Genomic DNA, 19973 nt, shown 5'->3' with positions numbered 1-19973 from the left:
AATATAATAAAAGATTTGGTAGTTTTCGTTCTGAAATTGAAGATCAATTTTCTGTATTAGCATCAAAATTTAATCGATTTAATAATAATACATCAGCAATGCAAATAACAGATATTAAATATTATAATTTCCAATTTAAATTAGCTTGTTTATTAAAGAATATTTGGAAAATGGTAGATAAATATAAATTCCATCACAACCACATCATAAATTGTGGTATACAGATAATTTTGAGTTTCCTACAATTGATCGTAAAATAGATATAGTACAGGATTTTTCATCTCCTAGCGGACGTTTGAACTTTTATTTAGGCAGAGTGGACATGAATGTTAATCTGAGTGGACATGAATGAAAATCGAACTGGACATGAATGAAAATTGATCTAGACATGAATGAAAATCGATCTGGACATGAATGAAAATCGAACTGGACATGAATGAAAATCGAGCTAGACATGAATGAAAATCGAGCTGGACATGAATGAAAATCGATCTAGACATGAATAAAAATCGAGCTGGACATGAATGAAAATCGAGCTGGACATGAATAAAGATTGATCTGGACATGAATAAAGATTGATCTGGACATGAATAAAGATTGATCCGGACATGAATAAAGATCGATCTGGATATGAATAAAGATTGATCTGGACATGAATAAGGATCGACCTGGACATGAATTAAAATCAATCTGGACATGAGTAAAATCAATCTGGACAAGATAATAAACAATCTGTACGTGAATGAAAATCAATCTGGACAAGAATAATAATCAATCCAAATACAAATAATAGACAACCTGGACATAATAACAGTCAGCCTGGACATAGTTTTAGTCAACTAAGACTTCAAAAAAGTTGAAGAAGTAGATAATATATTAAGTATAGTAGTGCAGATCAGCAGAATTTGCAAGTACTTAAGATTTTCAATTCAAGTCAAGACATGATAAAAGTTAAGCAGTACAAAGCCAAAGTCAAGTAAGATATAGTATGGCTGTTTCACTCGTGATAGGAAGCTTTCAGGCTAACGTACAGGAAATGGCAAGAGTGCGTTAGAGACTCACTGTGTGCACAAGCCTACTATTTTGCTGTGGGAACAGGGTCTGAACGTTAAATTGGAGGGTGGTGGCTGAGGTAGGTGGAAAGTGTGGGGTTGTTAGCGGAAGCAGGGAGGAAAAAACAACAACAACCAAAGATCCGTTTTTTTTTTCTCATTACCATTCGCCTTGCAAATCAACAGCTGCGACGCACACTTGTAAATGGCTCCTACTCTCTTCACAATGAATAGAAGAAAAAAGAAAACAAAACGGCACAATCCACGGATTTCTTGAAAAACGAAATGAAGGTAATTGTTTTCTAAAAAAAAAAAGCGCTTGCTCAAGATTTGTAAGGAGTAGACCGCCGTTACTGCTGCTTAAAAAAACGCTGGGTAAGTGAACAAAGGAAGGAAAAGGTTATCGGGTGTGCTTGAGGTATAGCTTTAGTGGAGATATGCCCATTCAGAATTACTGCTTCTTTCTCTTTTTCTATGTATATACTTATGCACCATCTTGTACCATTCCAACGTCAAACTTACGTGCGTAATACAACATCGTCTTCGACTTGCATAATCGATTCGTACTCACAACAACAACGACGCAACAATTTTTTCTCCATTACTCAAACACAATCATATACAACATGACGCTGATCCGCCATTGACTTGCAAAATATACAGCCTGACGCATTTGCCTTTCACTATCATGTACGCCCATATTACACGATGACGACTATGACGCCGGTCTTTTGTTTTGATACTTTACGCTCAAGCACATCATCATCGTAATGACGGCCATCTCTTTCTTTGCTGTTTGTATACACATCAATGTGATGATAATTATATTCCTATGATGCATACACACTACCACAGCTATAATCCTCCTCTGCAATCCACTGTACTCGCACACACACGATGGCAACGACGATTACCTTTTTCTTTTTGCATATGCCAACACGAAAATTGCCGGTCTTGATGGATAAGGTAGTTATATATGCTGATGGGTGGAATGTAGGGTTTTATTATTGTTACTGTAGATGTTATGGTTGGGATAAAAAAATAAAAGTAAAAGATCATACATTATGTAGTCATTATGTTTTAGTTGTCTGCATAAACGGGTGTGGGATGGGATTGCATATTATTACAAGTGCTTCTATAAAAACTATAGATATAGCTCTGGGCGGTGATGATAATATGGCAGGGACAAAAAAGAAAAGGCGTTTGTTGTTATGAAGGAGGAAGTTTTTTTGCTATTACAACAGCAACTTTATTTGTTGTTAATAACAACAACTATGAACAACCGACAAGTTACTACCCTTGACAACATTCGCAACGCTCTCTCTCACTCGACTGTACCTGGCGTTCTTGCACTCATTCCTGATGAAATCGTGTGCGTTCCTGCTGCTCAATGGCAGATCTTCAAGGATCGCATCTCGGAATTGTGTGGATACAAATGGGCTCACAAACGCGAGACTGTGAATGGCACCAGACTCTCTGCCACGCAATGTCAAAAATTACAAAAACCATCCGTATCCACGAAACAACATCCTTCGCACTTGTATAACTCTTGTAAAACCTTCTTTGTTATCTTTCTTATATAACGGTCATCATACTTTATTTTCATCCAATCCACATCAACTCAAAAGGAAAGAAACCCGTCAGTTATCCTTCCAGCTATCTACAGCTCATTTATCCATCAAGACCGGCGATGTTAATGTTGGTATATGCAAAAGGAGCAAAGTAATCGCGTCAGGTTGTATGTTTTGCAAGCCAATGGCGGATCAGCGTCATGTTGTATATGATTGTGTTTGAGTAATGGAGAAGAAGATTGTTGCGTCGTTGTTGTTGTGAGTACGAATCGATTATGCAAGTCGAAGACGATGTTGTATTACGCACGTAAGTTTGAAGTTGGAATGGTGCAAGATGGTGCATCAAGTATATACAGAGAAAAAGAGAAAGAAACAGTAATTCTGAATGAGCATATGTTCACTAAAGCTATACCCCAAGCACAACCGATAACCTTTTCCTTCCCTTGTTCACTTACCCGGCGTTTTTTAAGCAGTAACGGCGGTCTACTCCTTACAAATCTTGAGCAAGCGCTTTTTTTATTAGAAAACAATTACCTTCATTTCGTTTTTCAAGAAATCCGTGGATTGTGCCGTTTTGTTTTCTTTTTTCTTCTATTCATCGTGAAGAGAGTAGGAGCCATTTACAAGTGTGTGTCGCAGCTGTTGATTTGCAAGGCGAATGGTAATGAGAAAAAAAAAACGGATCTTTGGTTGTTGTTGTTTTTTCCTCCCTGCTTCCGCTAACAAACCCCACACTTTCCACCTACCTCAGCCACCACCCTCCAATTTAACGTTCAGACCCTGTTCCCACAGCAAAATAGTAGGCTTGTGCACACAGTGAGTCTCTAACGCACTCTTGCCATTTCCTGTACGTTAGCCTGAAAGCTTCCTATCACGAGTGAAACAGCCATACTATATCTTACTTGACTTTGGCTTTGTACTGCTTAACTTTTATTATGTCTTGACTTGAATTGAATATCTTAAGTTCTTACAAATTCTGCTGATCTGCTCTGCTACACTTAATATATTATCTACTTCTTCAACTTTTTTGAAGTCTTAGTTGACTAAAACTATGTCCAGGCTGACTGTTATTATGTCCAGGTTGTCTATTATTTGTATTTGGATTGATTATTATTCTTGTCCAGATTGATTTTCATTCACGTACAGATTGTTTATTATCTTGTCCAGATTGATTTTACTCAAGTCCAGATTGATTTTAATTCATGTCCAGGTCGATCCTTATTCATGTCTAGATCAATCTTTATTCATGTCCAGATCGATCTTTATTCATGTCCGGATCAATCTTTATTCATGTCCAGATCAATCTTTATTCATGTCCAGCTCGATTTTCATTCATGTCCAGCTCGATTTTTATTCATGTCTAGATCGATTTTCATTCATGTCCAGCTCGATTTTCATTCATGTCCAGCTCGATTTTCATTCATGTCCAGTTCGATTTTCATTCATGTCCAGATCGATTTTCATTCATGTCTAGATCAATTTTCATTCATGTCTAGTTCGATTTTCATTCATGTCCACTCAGATTAACATTTATGTCCACTCTGCCTAAATAAAAGTTCAAACGTCCGCTAGGAGATGAAAAATCCTGTAGTTACAGATAAAATAACTATAGATAAAAATTTTAATGAAATGTTATTATTACAAAAAGAAATTTTAAAATTAAATTTAAGTTCAAATATAAATGAAAATAATGAAGTAGAAATTAGTGATAATGAAGAGGATACTATAATGGAAGAAGTACAACTAAAACATAAAAAATTAAAAAAAGTTGTAGCAGTTGTTATTCCAGAAGATAAAAATTAAATTATAATATTTATAATAATTTTTTATAGATTATTTAAAATTTATAGATTATGTAATTTTTATAATGATCATGAACAGTGTCCTATACATATATATTAACAACCCTCTGTATCAAATAATGGATATCTTGGATGTCATACTTGAAAAAAAAGATGAATTAGAACAAATTGAATTAGTTGTAATCTTAGATCATTTCGAAGATCATCTTGTCGCTAGTCTTAAAGCAGAAGATAATATATGAGGAGCAAAAGGCTTTTTTATCAAACGCGTAAAGAAAATTGCAGCAGCAAACAATATTGATTTGGTAAGCATCACCACTTCGTTTTAAAGCTCTGATATTTATAAAAGAGAACTAATTTCATCAATCTTATTTGTATTAAAAGTTTGGCCGAGCATCTTGGAAAGCTGTGGATCGTCGTTTAGCAATTACAACCACTACAGCTTCTACACCTACTGATGAAGTGTCATTACAAGATATACTATCGTATTCATCGCCATCTTCTTTACCTAGCCTTAAGACAAGAATCACAGAACAACAAAAGGAGGTGTTATATGAACGTTTTAAGAAGTTTACAGAAGAACATAAAGAAGATTTTTGGTATTTGGAATCAACAATAGCACAAGCAACGGAAGATGAAACCGATCCAGTTTCAGTTGAAGAAAAAGTAATGAACTTTGCATTGACCTGCCATTATTATCAGTAAGTAATAATCATCATCTTTAATTCGAGTTAGACAATCATCCATTATCAGTTGATAAATATTCTTGCTGAATTTCTTTTTGTTCTAGTCCCTCTCAATCGCTTATCTTGGATATTACTGATCAAAACTGGAAGAAAGTTTTCACAGAGGCAGAGTTACACGAGATAGAAACCAAAGGGGGGCCACTTGAATGCAATGATCCCGAAGAACTTCAACGATATTATTTGGACTTGAAAGGGCTGGTATGTATATATAACACTAAAATAAAATAAGAATGATAAAAGTTATATAAACAAGAGCAACACAACGCTAACAACAGTACTAAATGATTTCTTTATAGAAAACAAGCGCTGAAGTGTTTAAATATGCACGAAGTATCGAAATCAATGATCCATCAGCTGAACATTTGAAAGTTTGGTTTTCATCCGAGTTGATGAATGTTGCGCGCCTCTTCTTAAAAACACATTCTTTTGATATTCTGAGTATACCTGAAACAGATCAACAGTATTTGCCATTTGGTTTCTTTGGTACTGCATTTCATGGATCTGGTATCGTAGCAAAAGGGTAAAAGTATTAGATAAATGGGTTTATGATAATGGAGCAAAATGGAATTTAAAATTGATCTAACTTAATATTTATTTTTCATTCTACAGTACCGAAGTCTCTAGTGAAGCAAATGCGAATGCGGTAAACTCATCTCGCCAACTGTCATCAGTCACAGCAATATCAAATCGAAAAATGGGTCGTCGTGGAGACACGATGTTCAAGTATGGGTCAGAAGAACTTGGATGTTCTGACGTAGGTGCTGCGCGAGACCAAACTAAAGCATTCTGTGACTGTTCAATGAAGATGCCGCTAGTTTTGAGGGACATGTTGCTTTCGGTTACTTATGATTCGAGCCTTCTTCATACAGCTCATGTTATTGGTTATAGTATTACAGGTATGTATGATTTTTGTATCAATTTCATGGATAAAGATGTCAGCCTATATACGAGCCATCCACTAACTTGGGAATATTTTGATGTATTCATTTAGGTGGCACCACATCACTTCTAGATGTCAACATTCCTGCTGGGTTTATAACTAGAGTTAGGAAAACAGAACCATTGAGATTCCCACATAGGGACTCAAATTTGGTTTCTCGATTACTCCCCTTGATGACCCTGGCATACAATGGAAAAAAGATCTTAGATAGAACCACTGATTTGTTGGATGATGTTTCTCAAGGAATAACATCGTCAAAAAATGGTACTCACTGGTGTCTTCCCCCAAACTTTATTGTACCATCACCATCAAAGCGAATCAAGGTGTCTCAATAATTTGATTTACATTTGTCGTCTTCTATTGTATATACCAATATTCTTTTCATATAAATTTTCTCCTACAATCACCCCTCTTGCGAAATCATAAAAATTTCGGCACGGGTAGTGTGGATGAGGCAGCACTGTCCAATAAAAATCAACCATGACGTTTTGGGCTGGCCAATAAATTTTGACTATGACACTGTTGCTGGGATCTAAATAAACAATCTGCATGTGCATGGCGAGAGTGTTTCATCTCTTCTAATACTACTACTGTCAAAGGCCGTGTCAACAGTGTCAAAATGTTCAATTTTAAAAAACCTGGAAGAAAGAAAGGAGGAAAAAATCCTAATGCTGGAAGAAAACCCAAAAACTCGCAATCTTTACCTCAAGGGCAGTCTGTGCTTTGTTTCGCACAAGATTTCACTGATTCAGCAACAAGTGATTTCAGGAACGACACCAGCAACAGCAACGACGAACGCACGTCTGCCGAGCTACCCAGAACGCCTTTGGAAGAACCAGCTGAAGTCGATGAATTAGCAAGTATTCGTGGGCTACTAGAAGTTGACTCGAATACAAGCAACAACATCGACACTACTGGAGATGATGATGATGATGAGACTGAAGAGGCAGATACACCGATTCCAGAGGAAGACGAACGTGAAGGCGAAGATCAAGACAGTATACTTGAAAAGTAATTTTTTGGCCTTCAAGATCGCATACGAGATGACATGAACAACGATAAACAGGATAATATGCCTCAAGAATATCACAACGGCACATTTTGGGTTCACCCAAAGTCTCCTTTCTTTGCATTGATGGATGGAAAAAAAATCGATCCAAGCAGCTTGTATCTTCCACGTGTGTTTCTATGGTTCCCTCATCTTCTGCTCCAAAAGTTTTTTAAGAATAAACTAAAGTGCCCAGGTTGCAAAGTAACTCTCGGAAACAACGGTTATACAAAGACTCCTTTTGCGCGCAGAGTAATAGACATTGATAGGTAACGATTGAATAGCGATTATTTTGGCACCATATATGTGATATGCTTAGTTATCAAAGAGTTCTGTCCTAAGTTAAATTGTTTAGCTGCTTTTATATTATGGGGTATCGTTACCAGTGCCACACACCGAGTTGCAAAAAGAGTTATATCAGTAACGACCCAGAAATAATCCGTCAACTGTCGTATTCTAAGCACTGCTATAACGATCCTCTCATATACATTGTTACACCAATTTCATGGATCAAGACTCACACGCATAATATTCTCCATATTGCCCGACATCGTAAAATAACCACTTATTCTCCTTAACAAAGTTAACCCATGGGAAAACGTCTAGTAATCACCCATCACGTAATCCTTTCAAACAGTACAAATAGTGGTATCAAAAGTCATTAGTAACATCCCTTGATCGCAAATTCACCCTGAATAAAGACCCTACCAAGATTCTCAAGTGCTTCGACAGTCTCCTAATATCTCACCTAACACTTTTCATACCACATTTTTTTTTCACTTGAATTATCTACCATGAACAACAGCAACCAACAAACCTCCACCCCCTCTTCTCCCCGTGCCGACGATGAACCCCAAATCAACCAAGAACAAACATCCTCGCCGGCCCAAGCTAACTCGGAAATGGAAGGCGTCGAGTACCAAGAGCTCGATCTTCAAGGTTCGCTGGAGTCCGAGCACGCCGACCCCCAAGTGGTCTTCGAGAAGTCCATCAACTTCTACAAGAAACGCATTGGCGAACTCGGCATCAGCCTCGCACACGCCCTCACCAAGAACGATGCCGATGAAGAGCGCAAGACCCTGACTTCTCGGATCAAAAAAGCTCAAGCAAACCTCCACCGCTTCCAAGACCTCCTGAAGGACCTGACTGCGGATAACCGACCTGGCAAGGAAACAGAACAGGCACCAACGCAGAAGAAACCCACGTGCCGAATGACATACAAGGACTTACCCGTATTCCAGCTCTCCGGTGCGCATATTTGGCGCCACAACAAGGAAGTATTTAGCTCACCAAGCCATTTCGCTCGTACCTTCGAGCTCGCATTGTCCGCCATGGAAGGTGATCTGGACCGCGACTGGGAAAAGTGGCTCCCCCTCGCCATTCACCACGACCATGACGCCTGGGTTGAAAGAGAGCTCAAGGGCAAGGGACTGTCATGGAAAAAGGCCAAGAAAACATTCCTTCATCACTTCGAGTCATCTGATCAAATCATTGCCAAGGCCACCGAGGTGTTCACGATGACCATGCGCAGCAACGAAAGTACGCTCGACTATGGTACGAGGTTCCTCGCCGCTGCCCGCGAGGCAGAAATAACGGATAGCCAACAATTAGCCCTGCGCTTCCTGGCCTCGCTACTGCCGCACATTCGCGAAAACACGTTGGTCGCCTGGCACGGCCGCAAAGGAAAGAAGTTGCCGAAGTCCGTCTCTGCCGCCCTAGAGATCGCCCAAGCCGTGTCCGTGTACAAGCGCACTCACCAGCAGTCGTACGCTGCAGAGGATTCCTCCTCGCGCGCACACTCACGTCGCCGCACACACACAAACTCATCAAACACACCCGCAGGCTCGCAAAGTCACTGTCCTGTTGGTTGTTCATACCATGGGCCCAGCGCTCATCATTCGTCCGCCGAGTGCAAAAAATTGGGCAAAATGACTGCCACCAACAATTGTAAATGGTGCAAGAAGCCATGGTCAGTTGGACACAAATGCCCAGAATTCTACGAACACAAGGCGAAAGAAAGCAGCAGCAATAACAACAGCAACACCGGCGCCTCCTCAGGTCCAAGAATTCGCGCAGTCACGCGCACAGAACAATCAAACAACGGCGGAAACGCCAGCGATTCCGAGCTTGACGACCTTGTCGAAGACATGGTCGACCTCGAATTCGCAAAAGAAAACGAACACTGTAAGCAAAACACAAACAAAACTATCAGATCCTCCAAACGTGACCCTCCAAACGAGCTACTCACAGACAAACCATATTCTCTATATACACCTATCTTAATAGAAAACAAGAAATTCATGGGCTATATAGATACTGGTTGTGAAGCGTCTGCTATAAGTATCAAACTCATCAATAAACATTCATGGTCGTATTCGCCTGCAAAGGGCAAACTACACTTAGCTGCAAAAAACATGTATATTGACCGCATCGGAATCACCGAAACCAAACAAATAAAATATAATGGGTTACACACATCACACGCGTTTGAAGTAATGGAACTGGAAGACAATATCGAACTATACATTGGCTCAGACCTTTTGCCTAAACTCGGAATCTTCCTACAGGGCGTTGCCCATAAATGGGATGAAATAGATAATTCCACCGAAAAGAAAATTGACCTGGAGAGCGGTAAAGATGTACCAACACCAAACAACTCTCCATATGGCACACCTGAAGAACGCAACAAATTCCTTCAAGCCATACAGCCCTTTCTCGATGAAAACCAGAACATTTCCAAAACATCAGCCTGTACTGTTCCTGAATCCATCGTATATTTAAAAACACCAGAAGGCGCGGCTGTCAACCAAAGACAATACCGCATTCCTTACGCTGACCAACACATTGTCGATGAAACAGTACAAGGCTGGCTCGATGAAAAAATTATCAAAAGAGCGCCCACGAATTGTGCATGGAATTTCCCTCTATTGCTGGCTGACAAAAAAGACGAGCATGGCAATAAAACAGGCAAACGCGTCTGCCTTGACCCCCGTCACCTAAACAGTATGCTGCCTGATGAGAAATTTCCTCTTCCTTTAATCAAAGAAGACATTTTCAACTCCCTGTCTGGTTCCGTTGTCTTTACCACATTGGACATTCGCCAAATGTTTCACCGCTTTCCGGTACATGAACCCGATCAGCACAAACTGACATTCACGCACAAAGGCATGCAATATTCTTTTCAAAAAGCACCGTTCGGTGTCAAACATCTTAGTGCGGTAGCACAGAAAACCATTGCCACACTCTTATATAATATGAAGCACGTCCAATTTTTTATTGACGATATCGTCATACATGGACCTGATCTTGCCACACACCAGCAAACGGTGATCGACGTAATTAAAAAACTTACAGACGCAAAATTAATTCTAAGCAGCCACAAATGCTCATTTGCCCAAACAAGCGTCTACTTGCTAGGTTTCTGCATCTCTAGTAAAGGCGTATCTCTTGATACCCGAAAACTATCAAACATCAACAGCTGGCCTATACCCAAAACAGGTCATGAAGTACAAAAATTCTGTGGCCTCATCAACTTCTTCCGCGATCATCTCGTCTACGCAGGTACTCTTTTAGCACCGCTGGATGAACTACGCCATGTTGGCATCATTGGCGACCGCTGGACAGAACGACATACACGCCACTTCAATGCATGCAAAAAAGCCTTACTGCACAACGCTCTCTTACATTACCCTCAGCTCGATAAACCAATGAACTTGATCGTCGATGCTAGTGGCACGGGCATTGCAGCGGCATTGTTCAAAGAAATCGATGGCAAAAAACGCTATACTGGCTTCATGGCTCGCTCGCTCACCAAATCCGAAAGATCATACTCTACTAATCGTCGTGAGTTACTCAGCTGTATATATGGCATCCGCAAATTTTCCCAATTCTTATGGCACAATCCCTTTACACTATACGTCGATCACAAAGCTCTCACGTATATTCACACACAGAAGAATATTCATCATAACCCCATGCTAGTCTCCTGGCTCGATTTCCTTCTCGAATACAACATGCGCATAGTTCACGTGCCTGGCGAAGCCAACGTACTCGCTGATCTTCTTAGCCGCTTTTTTGAGGAACCCAAAGAGCTGGAGGGGGGGTACATCAGTATACCAAAAGTCAGCTCGCAAACCATCAGAACAATATAAAACCACTCTAAGCAAACCCAAATTCAACAATCCTGCCTACTCAACGAAAACAAAACGCATCATGCGTGTATCCCGCGAACAAATAGAAACAAATGAACTGACCATCCCACCAGAACAGGATCGTAAAGAAATATTGCAAAAAGCACATTTATTTGGACATCTAGGTGGTGAAAATATGGTAAAGAACATACAGCGTGATGGACTATTCTGGTCAAACATGCTACATGACGCAGTAGAATACGTAAAAACTTGTCCCGCTTGTCAAAAACATAACATCATAAAAAAAGGCTTCAATCCATTAAGACCTCTCTACGCTTACCTGCCTGGAGACCACTGGGTCATTGACCTTGGTCAACCCATGCACACTACTGACAGCCAAATGAATTACCTTTTGGTAATGGTCGATGTATGCTCCAGGTACTGCCACTTGGTATGCCTTCCCAACAAACAATCAAACACTATAGTAAAAGCCCTGATCGATACTTTCAAAGTATTCGGTGTACCTCGCGTACTAGGCAGTGACAACGGAGGTGAATTCAAAAACCTTCCGATGGAAGAACTCGCAAAAAACCTTGGCTTCGATCATCGTCTCACCACACCGTATCATCCTCGTGGTAATGGCTTAGCCGAACGCTATGTACAAGTCGCAATGAACAACATACGCAAAATGGTAGAAGGAACAGGCAAAGACTGGGACTACTATGTTCCATGCACTCAACTCGCTATAAATAACAAAGTGTCAAAACGGTTAAACTCCACACCATTCTCGCTCATGTTTGCTCGTCAAATGAACGCATTCAAAGACTACCGAAATGAAACACCTCAACCATTGACAGAAGAAGACATGCTCAAAAGAATAAAGCATATGACGGAAGTGGTTTTCCCAGCCATTAACGAAAAAAGCAAAGAAGCAGGAGAAAAGCAAAAAGAAAACTTTGACAAAACGCATCGCATAGTCGAATTTCCCAAGGGTAGTCACGTCATGGTACGAATCCCGACACGCACTGCTAAACTATCGCCTGCATATCGTGGCCCTTACACTGTAGTACGCAAAACAAAAGGTGGCTCCTACATCCTCTTGGATGAAACAGGAACTCTTGAAGACAGAAACTACCCACCATCCGATCTAAAACTCATATCACAAGACGAAGTCATCCCTGAAGATGAACTAAAAGAAGTACTAGAAGTAATCAAACATAAAGGCACACCCGGCAACAGAGAATACCTTGTTCGCTGGAAAAACTATGATGAAACCCATGATGAATGGCTAACCCCCGATAAATTCACTACTCCAAAGCCAATCGAAACATATTGGAAAAGACTTGGTCCCAAAGAAAAAAACGATCACCAGTTAAAATCACAGAATACAAAAACAGGAAATCGATCTAACGGTACAGGCAACACCAACTCTGCATATCGCACCAGATCCACTGGTTCAGTCCCTGACACTACCTCCGCTTATTTAAGACAGCGTAAGAAAAGATCTACTCCCACCACCAACCCTGAACAACACCGTCGAAGCAAAAAACAGCGCGCTCAATGAATACTGCTTCAACCGGTAGTTCCTACCTGGAGGGGGGTGATGTCGTATTCTAAGCACTGCTATAACGATCCTCTCATTACATTGTTACACCAATTTCATGGATCAAGACTCACACGCATAATATTCTCCATATTGCCCGACATCGTAAAATAACCACTTATTCTCCTTAACAAAGTTAACCCATGGGAAAACGTCTAGTAATCACCCATCACGTAATCCTTTCAAACAGTACAAATAGTGGTATCAAAAGTCATTAGTAACATCCCTTGATCGCAAATTCACCCTGAATAAAGACCCTACCAAGATTCTCAAGTGCTTCGACAGTCTCCTAATATCTCACCTAACACTTTTCATACCACATCAACTACCAGAAATCTTGCAATGCGAATACCCTGGATACATGACTCATCGAAGTGGGTTATCAAAAGTTGTTGGTGACCTCTATAGACCATGTGTTCAAAATTCCGTTGGCTCGAAGAGATTCCGCAAGATAATTCGTGAAGTACATCGATTAAAACACGCACGGCTACATTTACAATATATTCAGTATATCGTATATCGACGCTTTGATCAACAGTCAATTCATGATATGTTTGATAACCAAGAGACTATAACACCATTCTCTTCATTTGACGATCGATCCAAGTATGCCGGTCACGTTCCATCCCCTCAATATTTTCGTTCATTTTATACTGCGTTTATTCGAGATATACGACATCTCATCGACAAGGAAATGGAAGTGCTTGACGGAGTGTATCTTAAAGGTGACCATACCTTTAAGATAATCAAGCTGATAAACAAGATTAACGGTCGACCAGTATTTGCTGCTTTATATACGGTCCTGAACGAATATGCAGAAGTCCGACTTCAGTTTCTTGTTCCAACAAAAGCACTATCCAATCTCAAATATGCATTTGACGCCATGCGACATGCATATGATTTGTACGGATATACACAGCCACAAGTATTTTTTACGAACAACGTAACTGGGGATCAAAGTTTTCTTAAAGAAGCTATACCATCACTTTTGCAAGACGTGGTACCCGTTGTTGAACAAGAAAACGAGGGGCCGTTAAATGCTCGTTCCTACCCACTGCTTACTATTCCAAGCAACGTTGAAATCAAGGCTATCCGTGGTGCTCAAGATATCGAAACTAGTGCCAATAGCATCATCAACAAAGGCAGCTCACAAGCTATTGGATTTGATTGCGAATGGACATTCAACACTACGACCCGCCAACAAGGAAAGGTAGCAACGATCCAGATTTCAGACAACGACTCGGCACTTATAATGTGTGTGTCTGACCTAGACGAATTACCGAGTTCGTTATGCAAGTTGTTAGAGAGCGAATCGATTATGAAACTTGGACGAAATGTCAATGGTGATTTGAAAAAAATCGAACGTGATTTCAAGGTTGTTTGCAAAGGAGGGTTCGAATTAGGTGCGTTTTGCAAAGGTCAAGGTGCAATTACCGATGGACGTATAGGACTTGCTGGAATTTGTGAAGCTGTATTGGAACATACATTGAACAAGGACGACTCTATTCGACTGGGTAATTGGGATGCAACGCAACTGACACAAGACCAAATTGAATATGCCGCTCTCGATGCATGGGCATCTTTAAAAATTTTTGAAGAAGTCAAGAGGCATGGTGTAATCGGTATACGTATATCTAATCCTACTCCTGACAATGAGGGTAATGTACTGGATAGATGAAATTCAACAGCAGTTTTATAACGCTGGAACTAAAGCTTGTATATATTTCTTAGGTAATCCTGTATCGTATCATCCTGGGTCGTTTAACGAGCCTGTCGCATATGGTGTAATTTCCAAGCAACAAAAAAGACTATATGGAGTTGAAGTTAAAAAAGGCCGCGTTATCATTACTATAAAAAGAACTTTGGTGCCCGGTGCTACGGTGAATGCACATGACAAGTGCCTTCGAGATTTTGCGAGTCCTCCATTCGAAATAGTTGTCAAGGTGTCTGAGCTTCGTACTTACAAGACTGTTTCAGTACAAGAATCACCATCTGCAACAACCATATCACCAGCTACTTCAGCTATATCTACACCGACTCAACAATTGATTAACCAACAGACATATTTAGAAGATGGTAATATTAGATAATGAACGGATTGTAACAATACATGTTTAATACATTACTAATACATATTATACTTCTTGTATAAAGGCACAAGTAATCCACCCATGGAATCGGATGACGAAGATGATGATTTGGACCAAGAAAATGAAAGTTTACCAATCATTGATGAAGAAGGAAATTTGCTTGAAATCAACCGAGATATTGACGTGTCAAGCCGAGACTACGGCCAGCAACTATTTCGACAACAACAACAAAACGATAATCAAAGCAGCAGCAGTACCTCGGCCACTATCAATCAAACAGCTCCAATACACTCTCGTATTCTAAAAGATGTTTTTCATCTAATGGATATGATAAAGGTCTCACGCAAACATGGATTATCCAAGGTTTTCTCACGGGCATTCCATGATGCATTGTTTGTATATGATGAAATTGATAAAAGACTGGTAACAGCGGTCCTAGAGGAGAAGAAAGAAACAACATGGGAGAAAAAACTTGCTGAAGATCCTGATTGGATATTCAAAAGAGTAAAGCGTAAGTTAAACCTTCAAATTGAATGTATAATAACTAGATTAACAAGATATGTACACTAAAATAACGCTAATTTTTCATTATTATATTAGGTGTTGTGCCGCCTCCTAAAGATCTCTACCCTGTGGTGAAAAAACTGTTTGAAACTTATGGACCATTGCGCTGTGCTCGAACCGGACGACCATTATTTGATTTTGAAAATTGGAAGCAAGCAAAAAATGTGCTCACCGCCATTCATCTGGGCCACGTATCTGACCCACCTGGTATCCCCTTTTATTTTGTCCGTGGCCAAGATAAAGATGGTCTTACACTATATCGCTGTAGCCGTGGTACAAATTCGTTGGAAGGTGGAATACACCAGAACCTGATTCGTACGATTGGAGCTTTTGGTGCCAGTGTTGAATATGTTGATGCTCTACTTGCAGATTATAGACTTAGGCACAACATCGATGTGAGTAATAGTTTTAAATTTATTATTTCATTTTACATTCGGAAAATTTAAAGTTTGGATTGACATGTATGTTTGGTTGTAGGTTGGGACATTAAATAGGTTTGGACGTATTCACGACGGTCATTACGATCCGTGGATATCACAACATATCAATAACTTGGAAACAAAACTTAACCTTCCATGCAGCTACAGAGGGCCTGGTATACATACACACTCTCTTTACCTCAAGTCTTCAGGCGAATTATTTGGTATATCTCCCTTGGATCCAACATTAATGGAATTGTACGACATTGACAAAGCAACACCAGTCCAAAGCACTTCACACACCAATTCATCGTCATTAGATATTGCCACGTTAATCATGATCAATCGTTCAACTGCACAAGCTACTGGAGCTCAATACAAGTATATTGCCGAATGTCAAAGAGCAGTACACGCGATTATACCAGTTCACACAGACAAGGAGAAAAGCACATTCGATTCAATTCTTCGTCACCAGTTCCCAAACCATAGATTCAAAACCACAGACTTTCTTCGATTCACCAAACTTTGGTCGCAAAAGGTTAACGGCACAGATATATTTTATAAAACACCAGAGCAGCTTTCTATTCATTACACAAAATGGAAAGAAATCGATAATATCATACGCACCAAAAACAACAACAAAGAATCCATCGATAACATGAGCAACGATTTGAACTCGACGACCCGTAAACGAACAGCACCACCTGCACAACACCCATCTCCATCAAAAACACCACGTACTGAAAGCATAATTCAAAACGATAATACCTCAAGTGCCTCGTCATCTACAAATCGCCTTGATTCTCCTGTTACAATTTGTCCAGCTCCAGCACTTATCGATACGCAAAATCTAGCCACCTTTATGTTCCATCAATTACTAGCAAACATTCCACAGCAATTACCTTCCATGCCTCCAACACCGTCAAATCATTCACAATATGAATATCCTCCTGTCAGACTTCAGCCATTACAACTTTTGGGTAAGAAAAATAATTTGTCGATCAAAATATCTGCATATATTGACATTGTAAATATATTTAGCACCTGCATCCAGTTCAACAAACCCAAATTTTACCACGATGCCACAAACATCTACAAGTAGCAACAGTAGTGGTGGCATTAACAACGGTACCAGCAACAGCATACTTGATGGCCTTCGTAAAAAGAACCAAAAAAAATGTAGTGTTTGTGGCAACATTAAATGTAAAGGCAAAAACAATAGGACAAAATGCACAGCGAAATGTAGCTTCTGTGGTAAAGTCGATTGTACCAACAAAAATAACAAAACAAAATGCAATCCAGACAACAGCATTTAATCGCCTACCAATATAAACCATCAGTTATCCTATATCGCTATTAACATTTATAGTATTTTTACACAGCAATAAACTCTACTTTCATATTATTACAGTATCATTTTGAAACTTTTCTTTTTCGTTTTTGGGAAAGTTCCCCTCCGCTGTGCTCCGGGGAACTTACCAAAAACGAAAAAATTAATTCTCTTTGCCTCATACATGCTATCCGTGCCAAAATTTCTAATGCCAAAATGAAGGACATATTTGGGCCTGACATGTGACTCAGAAAAGTGAAGTCATATTTGCTTTCCCAGCAACCAATGAAAATTGAGGTGTATAGAGGCAAGCAATTTAGGTCTTGGCAACCAAAAAGCAAAGTACTTTTTCCACTTTGTTCTTTTTTTACTATCAGTGGCATCAAGGTTTTGAATGGATTGTGTATCAGATGGCCTCACCGGTCGCTTTGCGTCCCGTAGGATAACCCTGCTCTTGGGTACATAGTTCATTCTCTACCATTTTGCTGCGATGGACTGTGTATCAGATGGCCTCGCCGGTCGCTTTGCGTCCCGCAGGATAACCCTGCTCTTGGGTACACAGTTCAGCATCTTTACTTCGAACATTGATGTGCATCAGATGGCCTCGCCGGTTGCTTTGTGTCCCGCGGGATAACCCTGCTCTTGGGTGCCTCAATTGCTCGTTGATTTTTATTATTATTATTATCATTATTATTGTTAATTATCTTACTTCCACAAGGTGGTTTTTAAACGATATGGGTCTTCAGGTCAAAGTTAATCGATTAATCTTTTTTTAATATTTCAGTTCATTTTTTATGGATTGTTATTTGCCGGGGGTCAAGTTCTTTATTAACAAACAGCTAGATTTAAGAGCTTCGTGATCTAATAAAAGAAATAGTGTATTGAATAGCGTTATTTCCAGGTAAAAAAAAGTGAAGAGTGATTATGGGTTGTATATTAAGGTGATGTAGAATGACTTGTGTTGTTAATTTGCTACTTGTTACTGATATAGATGATCAAGAAACTATGTCAGTCCAAGCGATATCCAACAAGTTTGGTAACCCTATGAGTCTAGCCAAAGCAAGAATGAACAATGTCAATGATTGATTGCTGGTCGTTCCTACAGCAATTGTTGGTGCTTCCGGTTCAGTCTCCATAGTAGTGGTTATTGGCTCTTTCAGCTGCACTTTTATTTTTTTTTCGTCTATTTAATTCATTGCTGTTATAATTTTCAAGTTTTTTCTAAGCCGCGCACCGTGGTTCATGGATTCAAATCAAACAGTAAATGACGATCTCACCCAGCGAATTTAAGAGTTGGAAGTCTTGGCAGTCCAGCTTAAGAACAAACTCGAAATCAGAGACCGAGCTGATCGACAACAGCATGAAAGACCAGAACTACCCCAAGAGATTAAGCAAGATTTGGAAGCCTATTCGATCGCAGAACTGGAAAATAGTTTTAAGGTCTTCAGATACGAGATCTCACAAAATATGACGGAGACGCGTGGACAAGGTCCGGAGGCATCCATAAAATCTACGTTGGAGAATTCAAGAAGGCAACCTTGGAAGCCTATGGCGCTATATCCACAAAATACAAAAAAGCTGACAGAATGTAAAACGCTGCAAGCGGAGCAACCGAGATTTATGAAGACCTACAGTACATCATTGAAAGAGAAGACACGAGTATCGACCCTCAAGAACTCAAGACGACTCGCCGTTTATGAAAACGCAACAGGCAAACAACAGGAGCGAGAAGCACGAACCAGTATTGCAAAGGCATTCAGGTTACTAGCAAGTATCCGAGCCTATGAAGACGAAGAATATGCTAACAAGGACATGGCATTCGATGCCGAGATGGTCCAACGAATCGAGAAGGCTCGACAAGAACAACAACTTATCAGAGCAGCTATCAACAATAGAGGAGGATACGGTCATGGAGGAGGTCGAGGCCGAGCTTGTTTCGACAGGGCCAGCGGATGGAATAGCACCAGGGGGCCGTTTACTGGTATTGGCAACAGAGAATCAAACATCCGTGGGCGGTTTCAGTAGTGAAGGAAGGGTACCGATTGCCTTTCGATAGGGTACCACAACCGTGGCACAAGGGGCCTGTGTGCCGTTCTTTGGTGGAACAAACACAAGTGGACCAAGCAGTACAACAGTTTTTGGCAACCAAGGTGATCGAACGCTCACCCACTCAGGACAGGAGGTTTCTTTCTACATTTTTTACGATCCAAGAAGCTGCGAAAATTCGGCCGACACCCACTCCCCTTTTGTTTGTATGTTCCCCAGTCGCTTGTATATGATACAGCTATAGCATATATGTTTCACGTATTTTGGACTTTCGACCCAATAAAGAAAAAATGGCAACACAATCTGAATCAGTGCTTACGCCTCGAATAATAATAGTAAGCTGTCGGTCTTCGACCTCGCGCACGACAATTTTTTTAGCAATTGTCGTGTGCACCGTCTCATGCACAGTTTGAAAGACCCTGCGCACGACAGAACTATGATGATATATACCGAGTAACTTGAATGTTAGCATACCATGTATCCAAATGGCAAGTAAGCAACTTTGTGCCAACATAAGTGCTATAATATAGTGAAGCACAAGCGAGAAGATTTATTAGTCAGCACAAAAAGACGTAGCTAAGACTATAGAAAAGTGGGTAGACAGTGCACCATATGTTTTCACCATTTTAATA

At 40.1% G+C, this 19973-nt stretch overlaps 4 protein-coding genes across 4 annotated transcripts; all 4 read left to right on the top strand.

Annotated features, from left to right (window-relative positions):
* Positions 1-5094: 5094 nt before the first annotated feature.
* On the top strand, positions 5095-5929 carry BDB00DRAFT_788280 (uncharacterized protein; the record flags this gene model as incomplete). The annotated part of the gene is made up of 5 exons (XM_053120785.1): positions 5095-5126; positions 5216-5369; positions 5468-5691; positions 5781-5814; positions 5843-5929. The coding sequence occupies 5 exons, from the start codon at positions 5095-5097 to the stop codon at positions 5927-5929; spliced, it is 531 nt and encodes a 176-aa protein (XP_052979315.1).
* An 801-nt stretch (positions 5930-6730) lies between these two features.
* Positions 6731-7126, top strand: BDB00DRAFT_788279 (uncharacterized protein; the record flags this gene model as incomplete). The annotated part of the gene is made up of 1 exon (XM_053120784.1): positions 6731-7126. One exon carries the CDS (start codon positions 6731-6733, stop codon positions 7124-7126), a length of 396 nt encoding a protein of 131 aa, XP_052979314.1.
* Positions 7127-7953: 827 nt separating this feature from the next.
* Positions 7954-9499, top strand: BDB00DRAFT_788278 (uncharacterized protein; the record flags this gene model as incomplete). Its single annotated transcript, XM_053120783.1, has 2 exons — positions 7954-9309; positions 9473-9499. The coding sequence occupies 2 exons, from the start codon at positions 7954-7956 to the stop codon at positions 9497-9499; spliced, it is 1383 nt and encodes a 460-aa protein (XP_052979313.1).
* Positions 9500-18029: 8530 nt separating this feature from the next.
* On the top strand, positions 18030-19632 carry BDB00DRAFT_908628 (uncharacterized protein; the record flags this gene model as incomplete). Its single annotated transcript, XM_053128625.1, has 4 exons — positions 18030-18041; positions 18185-18196; positions 18287-18331; positions 18589-19632. The coding sequence occupies 4 exons, from the start codon at positions 18030-18032 to the stop codon at positions 19318-19320; spliced, it is 801 nt and encodes a 266-aa protein (XP_052979312.1). The 3' UTR covers positions 19321-19632.
* Between the last annotated feature and the right edge of the window lie 341 nt (positions 19633-19973).

The sequence above is a fragment of the Zychaea mexicana genome (genome assembly GCF_025766255.1).
Source record: "Zychaea mexicana strain RSA 1403 chromosome Unknown BDB00scaffold_40, whole genome shotgun sequence".
Classification (NCBI taxonomy): Eukaryota; Fungi; Mucoromycota; class Mucoromycetes; order Mucorales; family Lichtheimiaceae; genus Zychaea; species Zychaea mexicana.
This window is presented reverse-complemented; position numbering and strand designations above follow the sequence as displayed.